Source organism: Cavia porcellus, unplaced genomic scaffold (genome assembly GCF_034190915.1).
Source record: "Cavia porcellus strain 051 isolate PalLab524CR breed Dunkin Hartley unplaced genomic scaffold, mCavPor4.1 scaffold_7, whole genome shotgun sequence".
NCBI classification, from domain to species: domain Eukaryota; kingdom Metazoa; phylum Chordata; class Mammalia; order Rodentia; family Caviidae; genus Cavia; species Cavia porcellus.
The window spans coordinates 27,161,651-27,168,166 of record NW_026947490.1 but is presented as its reverse complement, the minus strand read 5'-3'; the positions used below and the strand labels follow the sequence as shown (position 1 = coordinate 27,168,166).

Below are 6,516 nucleotides of genomic sequence, written 5' to 3'. Positions count from 1 at the left end.
ATCTTAAAAGGACCTCATTTCTGAGGACCTGATTCTGGTCTCACCAGCAGGGGCGATCCGGTGACCCTGCGGGATTTTGCACTGAACAAAAGCACACAGCCTCTGGGCAAGTGGCTGTGAAATACAGCCTGTGGGCCACTGTGTCCTGGTGTAAGCCTGGGTTAGCCAGGAGGAGAGGTGTGCCTTTTGTTTTTTACTAAAGCATCCTAACAGCTAGAGACAGCTTTTTGGGGAGACAGAGAAAATGAGAAGCCAGGAATGGTGGCATGTGTCTGTAATCCCAGCACTTGGGAGGCTGAGGCAGGAGGATTGCTGCCAGTTCAAGGCCCATTTGGGTGACATAGTGAGTTTAAAGCTAGCCTGAAGTACACAGTGAGACTTTGTCTCAAGAATGAAAAGGAAAAGAGGAAGGACTGGGTTCTGGAGAGGAAGAGAGAATGGTTTCCAAGAGGAACAAAGAAAAACATTTTCCAGAGTGACAGTTTCAGAGAAGACTAAAGAGATTAACAATTTAGGAACATACACAGCACGCTTGGGTCCCACAATGTGGACCCAATAACAGAACCTTGAACAGAGAGAGGTCTGTACCACAGACTTCTGTGGTCTCTATAGGGTCTCGATAATTAGCTCAGGCTGGTCTCAAACTTGGGTGACCCTCCTGCCTCAGCCTCCCAAGTGCTGGGATCACAGGCGTGTGCCACCATGTCCAGTTTAGATTTCTGATTTCTACCAGTGTTTGCTGGGATTCTGGCTCCTGGTTCTTCCCCAGAAGTGTCTGCCAGTCTAAATTAGGTCGTCCCAGCAATCCTGGGTCCCCAGGAGGGCTAAGATTCAGTTTGAGTCTCTCTGGGGAGAGATTGGCATTCTGATGGCTCTGAGGCTGGAGGTGGGGCCCTGCCAGGTTGGGTCGAGAGAGATCAGAGAGATCAGGCCAGTGCTGCCTGCTTACCCCCCCCACCCCCAGGAGTCAGGAAGGAAGGTGAGAGCAGAAGGACCCGGTGAAATGGTTTTATTCTCCGGAGGATTCGGCTGGGCAGTGGGCGGAGGGCTCACTCCCGCTTCCGCAGGTGGATGTAGACGATGCCGCTCACCAGTGCCAGGGGGAAGGCCACCCAGGCCAGCGCAAAGCAGTACCCGAAGCTGCCCCCGCGCGGGTGCTTTGCCACAATCTCCTCGGCATGGATGGCGTAGATCAGGGCCCCGGAAAACACTGCTACACCTGCGGGAACACGGGGCCAGCTTCACAGGTGCAAGCAGGGAGACGGTGTGTCCCACCCACCCGAGAGGAGCCATATGGTCTTAACACTGAGAAAGCGATCGAGCTGCTGCAGGGTAGCCTTGGGTATTTAACTTTTCTGGGTCTCATGTACTCATCCACAAAATGGGACCCTGATGTCTATTTACCTATGCAGCCACCTATCCACCCACCCACCCATGCATCCCATGGAATATTTTGTTTCCAGTACTGAGGTTTGAACCCAGGGCCTATGCACAGAGCTACATCCCCAGTCTTTTAAAATTTTTTTTTAAATTTTGAGATAGGGTCTTACTAACTCATTAAAATTGCCCAGCTAGATTTAAATTTATTATCCTTCTGCCTCAGAGTGCTGAGATATTGAGCTTATTTATTTATTTTTAGTGTTTTTGAGACGGGAGCTCTTAGTTCAGGCTGGTCATGAACTCACTGTGTAGCCCAGGCTAGCCTCCAACTTGTGGCGATTCTCCTGTCTCAGCTACCTGAGTGCTGGGATTTTGGGTATGCACCACTATGTCCAGATGAGTTTTTTTTTTTTTTTACAAGCCATATATGCAAAGTGAATTAATAAAACAGGAACAGAACGATAATGTTTCTCAAACCAAGCACTATGATTAACTGAGTCCCTTGCTGGTTGAAGCAAAAAAAAAAAAAAAAAAAAAAAAAAATTAAAAAGATAAATTTCTTTCAAGTGTTGGAGTCATGATAGCTATATAAGAAATAGTGGTTGGATAGGTTGGGTATGGTGATAGATGCTTGTAATACCAGCACATGGTAGGCTGAGGCAGGACTGTTGTGAGTTTGAGATCAGCTTGAGCTATATATGGTGAGTTCAGGGCCAACCTGCACTACATAGCCAGACCCTGTCTCCAAAACCAAACCAAAGGAAATAGTGGTTAACTGACATAATAACATTACCACTATGATTCAGATATCCGTTCTGGGGTGCTTCTTAGTCACCCCATCCCTGGGGCCCAAATTATTTACCAGAACTCCTTTCCCCAGGCAGGCTCTTTGGGAGCCCCAAGCTCCCCAGTGACTCAGAGAAACGTCAAAACTGCCCTTGAGTCACCAAAAACTACAACTCGCACCAGTCCTTGGGGAAGAGCAGGGAAGGCGTCCAGGAAGACACCTGAGTTGGTTCTTGGGATGCTGGAAAAAGTTTTTTATTAGCAGACAGCTGTTCTCGGGGCCCCAGCATCCCGCCCCGCCCCACCCAGTTCCCAGGTGGAGGAGGGGCAGCACTTACTGGTACAGAGCTGGCAGAGGCCGGTGGCGTAGAAGAGCCCCCCGCGCCGCATGGTGTACAGTTGGAACATGAACAGGATGAAGGACAGGCAGCACAGGATGAGGGACAGTACCATGAGCACCTGCACTGCCTTCAGCCAGCCTGCAGAGAGGGGGACACGGAGGTGCGGGTCGCAGGAGGCTGGGACTCAGCTCCCTACTTGCTCATCTTTCACCCCTTTGCTTCCTGTACCCCGCCCCACTCAGAGCTACTTAGCAGCAGATGCAGCGCAGTGCAGACACCTAGCAGTACTCGTAAGTGACCTTCGGTCGCCTGACCTTCGCTAACATTCCTCCATCAGCTCTGGTGGTTACTTTGCAGAATTTTAAGGGTTTTCTACATAAACAAATATGTGTCCTAGGAATAAAGCCACTTTTGATTAATTCTTTCCATTTCTTTCTCTTGTTTTGACTAATGTCCGTACAAGCTTGAACAGAGATGAGGGTAAACTGCTGGCTTTGATCTTAAGGGAAAAGCACTTAACCTTTTGCATTTTATTTTTATTTTTATTTGCAGTTCCGGGGATGGAACTAGGGGTGGACTGTGCTAGACAAGTACTCTCCTGCTCCAGCCCCACCTTCTTACCCCGGGGATTGCAGGGATGGGGGGAGGGTGCAGGTAGATCCCTTTGGAATTTGGAACCCTAAGGTGGTTCCGGCCTTGCTCTTTCTCACGCACCAGCGCCTCTGCTTAGACCTTTGGACATAAAGCCTTCTCAGAATGTTTGAGTCTTATTCTCTATTCCTTCAACCTGTAGAATCCTAAGGGGGGCCCATCCTTTTTAGGAGCAACAGCCCACTATCATATAGACAGGTGGGGCGCCACCACCCCAGGGGCCCACTCAGCCTGTGAGCATTGAAAAGTGAGGGCCTGGAGAGGACTTGGGGCCCCCTACCATGCTGCGGCCCAGTCCCTGCCCTCACCGTTCTCGCTGACGTTACTGCAGGCCCACGTTTTGGTGTCGTTGTTCCACGTGCAGTCGTACCAGAGATTCAGGGACTCTTTCCCAGGGAGAGTCCACCAGGACTGGGGTGAAAGGAGAGACCAGGTGGGGGTTAAGGAGGGGAGGTGGGCGGGGAGAGGGAAGAGCCAGAAGGAGCAGGGTGAGGGCGGGGCTGGGAGGCAGGGATGCTGGGAGGAAAGGAGGTGGGTAAGGGGCAGGTGAGGTTGTGGGAAATAACGGTAGGGGTGGACAAGAAAAGATGAAAGAGGCAAAGTTGGGAAAGTGGGCGGGGCTACAGCGATCTGGGAGGGCACGCGTGGTCAGTGGTCAGGGCGGGCCCCGCCCCAAGAAGGTTTACCTTATCCAGAGTGGCCACGAAAAGCAGGATGAGGATGAGGATGTGAAGGGCAGAGACCACCAACAGGAGGAGCGACATGGCTGCGATGGAAGCCTAGGGGTGGGGCAGCTTTAGGTGGAGGGTCATAAGCCTGGGACCGAGGCGGGGGAGACCGAGGGAGGAGGTTGGGGTCTGAACGTCTGGGTCTGCGCGAGGAGTGTCTGGGACTAAACTCTTGTGTCTCTCAGGGAGGAAGAGGTCCAGTCCCAGACTCTTGTGTTCCTTGGGGCAGGATGCAGACTGCGGGAGACCGGCTCTTGGGTCCCACACTGAGTAGGACTATCGGTGTAGCACCTGCGTCCTCCGAATCCTGTCTCTAGGGACATGTGGGCCAACATAGGAAAACTGAAGTTGACTCTACCCCCTCCCATTTATCAGGAGTTAGTGGTTGACCCGGCAACAGGCATCCTTGACTTACACCACTCCCTTCCTGGGTGGGAGGGGGGACCCGGGTGAGTCACCCGTGACTCATTTATCCCCCCACCCCCTCCGCTTGGCTCCAAACACCAGGGAAACCCCAGTCCCTGGCTATCCCGCTATGTCCCCACCCCAGCCCGCCGCTGGCTGTGGGTGACACCTCCTGGAGTCATGGATGGGATCTCTGCTGGGATAGTGAGGGCCGACAATAGCGCCTCCTCCCACTTCCAGAAGCCAACAGGGAGTCCCAGAGATACCCCTCAAGCCCCTCCTGATCTCAGGGCCCTCAGGAGAAAGTAGAGAATCCTGGGGAGAAGCTTTCCCGTAGGGGGCTCTGCTGAGCCCCTCCAAACCCTGCCAAATCCATTCCTTCCTGGTTCCCCACCCCAAGTGCTAAGAGAGCACTTCTTAAATTACAAGGGTTTCCATGGGGTCGAAAGCCGGAAGCTTCTCTCCGCCTGGAGGAGTCTGCCCCACCCAGAGTGCTGCACCCCTAAGTAAATAAAGAAATCCCAGGCCGAATAACGGACTGAAAACTTACCCAAGAGCCGCCGAAAAAGTCAGAGTTGGAGCCTTGTCCCTGGCCCGGGCCTCCGTGCCCCGCCCTTCTGCTCCCTCCTTCCCCTCTGAGGCCCCCGCCTCCCTCCTCGCCGCCCTCCTCCCTCCTTCACCTCGCAGCCCTCTCTCGCCGCTGCCTAGCCTCCTCCTCTGGCTCCGGTCTCTGGCCCTGCTCCTTAATATATACCGACCCTTTTATACCACGCTCACCGCGCCCCGCCGAGGGCCGCAGCAGTGGGAGGGCCCCGGGCCCGCCTTCCTCTCTCTCTGGCCCCCACCCAGGGTCCCCAGACTGGCATCCAAGAGGGTTTCCTCAGAACCAGGGTGCGACAGGCCTGGGCGGGGATCCCATCCTCGGGTTTGAGGGAAGAGGACTGCTCTCTGCTGTGGAGTTTGGAGCTGGGTGCTGAGGGAGTCCCAGGTTCCAGGATGGAAGGAATATGCCAGACTCTGGAAGTGGCAGGAATTGGCAGTCAAGTATCCCAGTGCTGTCGTTTCCAGGTTGGGTGACTTGAGCCAATTATTTCACCACTCCCAGCCTCAATTTCCTCGTCTGTGTGTTGGGTGCAGTACTACCAACGATATTCTAATGCTGGCAACAGTAATTGTGATAGATACTCGGTTTTTTTTTTTTTTTTTTTTTTTTGTCTTTTTCATTTTTATCGGTACCAGGGATCAAACTCACGACCGCCTGCTTGCAAGGCAGGTGCTTATGCCACTGAGCTAAATCCCCAGCCCCGTGATACATATTCTGAAAGAAGATAATATTGGCATGGTGACAAACCCACACCATTCGGCCTGTACAATCAAGCAGAAATTAATAATGAAGAAAGTCCCTGTGAGTTCAGCACTTATTAAGCTTATCTTCTAGTAGGGGGAGATGGACAATAAAGGAAACCTGGCTATGAGGAAGGAACACAACTTTCTAAAGTGATGACAGTTTTGGAGGAAGTAGATCAATAGAGATAAGAAGGGTGTGGCACAGGCGATTTGAAACGGGATAATCAGGGAAGGCCTCTCGGAGGAGGTGACTTTTAAACTGAGATTTAAAGACAGGAATCCTTTGATGCTAGGAGAACAGGAAGTGCTGGGGTCCTGGAGAACAAGCTGCAGTTGTTTGGGGAGCAGACAGAAGGGTCAGTGTGGCTGGAGGACAGGCAGCCAAAGGAGGGAGGGTGGGGAAATCAAAGGGAGCCCTTGAAGAGCAAAGGAGGAGCTTGGATGTTCTGCTGAGTGCAGCGGAAACCCGCAAGAAGTTTAACAAGTGTAGTACGTGCACCAGGGACTGAGTTTTAACCATGCACCTGGGTGACTCGACAGGCACCAGGTGCCGCGGTTCACATGAATTGAAAGCTGGAAGCAGGGACGAGAAGCAGTGTCTGTGTATCAGATGAGGCCAGAGCCTAGTTTGGAGGTCTGGACCTCCTGAGAGGGAGTGGGACTGGTACAACTCTGTTACCATCCCTAGAGCCAGATGGGCTAGATTGGGATCCAAGCTTTATTCACTGGCTGCAAGTTACTAATAACCTCTCTATGTCTGTTTCTCTCTTCCTCTCTGTCTTTTTGAGACAGTCTTGCTATGCATTTCAGGCTGTCCTTGAGCTCATTTTGCAGCCCAGGCTGGTCTCAAACTCACAGTGATCCTCCTGCCTCAGTTT

General features: G+C 52.5%; 1 protein-coding gene across 4 annotated transcripts; it reads right to left on the bottom strand.

Moving 5' to 3' along the window:
* Positions 1 to 994: 994 nt before the first annotated feature.
* Emp3 (epithelial membrane protein 3 (MAM blood group)) lies at positions 995 to 5,016 on the bottom strand. Of its 4 annotated transcripts, none has more exons than XM_063253027.1 (5): positions 4,842 to 5,016; positions 3,845 to 3,937; positions 3,467 to 3,569; positions 2,505 to 2,645; positions 995 to 1,219 (listed from the first exon to the last, which is right to left on the bottom strand). In XM_063253027.1, exons 2-5 carry the CDS (start codon positions 3,920 to 3,922, stop codon positions 1,050 to 1,052), a joined length of 492 nt encoding a protein of 163 aa, XP_063109097.1. In that variant the 5' UTR covers positions 3,923 to 3,937; positions 4,842 to 5,016; the 3' UTR covers positions 995 to 1,049. The 4 variants fall into 4 exon arrangements, with proteins under 4 accessions (XP_063109097.1, XP_063109100.1, XP_063109098.1 ...); XM_063253030.1 differs by having other exon boundaries at positions 3,845 to 3,952; positions 4,842 to 4,993; XM_063253028.1 differs by having other exon boundaries at positions 3,845 to 4,199; positions 4,842 to 4,992.
* Between the last annotated feature and the right edge of the window lie 1,500 nt (positions 5,017 to 6,516).

Coding starts and splice junctions, on each gene's coding strand:
- Emp3 (XM_063253027.1), bottom strand. CDS start 3,922: ATGTCGCTCCTCCTGTTGGTGGTCTCTGCCCTTCACATCCTCATCCTC. Junction 3,570..3,844: donor TCGTGGCCACTCTGGATAAG/GTAAACCTTCTT, acceptor CTTTCACCCCAG/TCCTGGTGGACTCTCCCTGG. Junction 1,220..2,504: donor CCTCTGCCAGCTCTGTACCA/GTAAGTGCTGCC, acceptor GTGTTCCCGCAG/GTGTAGCAGTGTTTTCCGGG.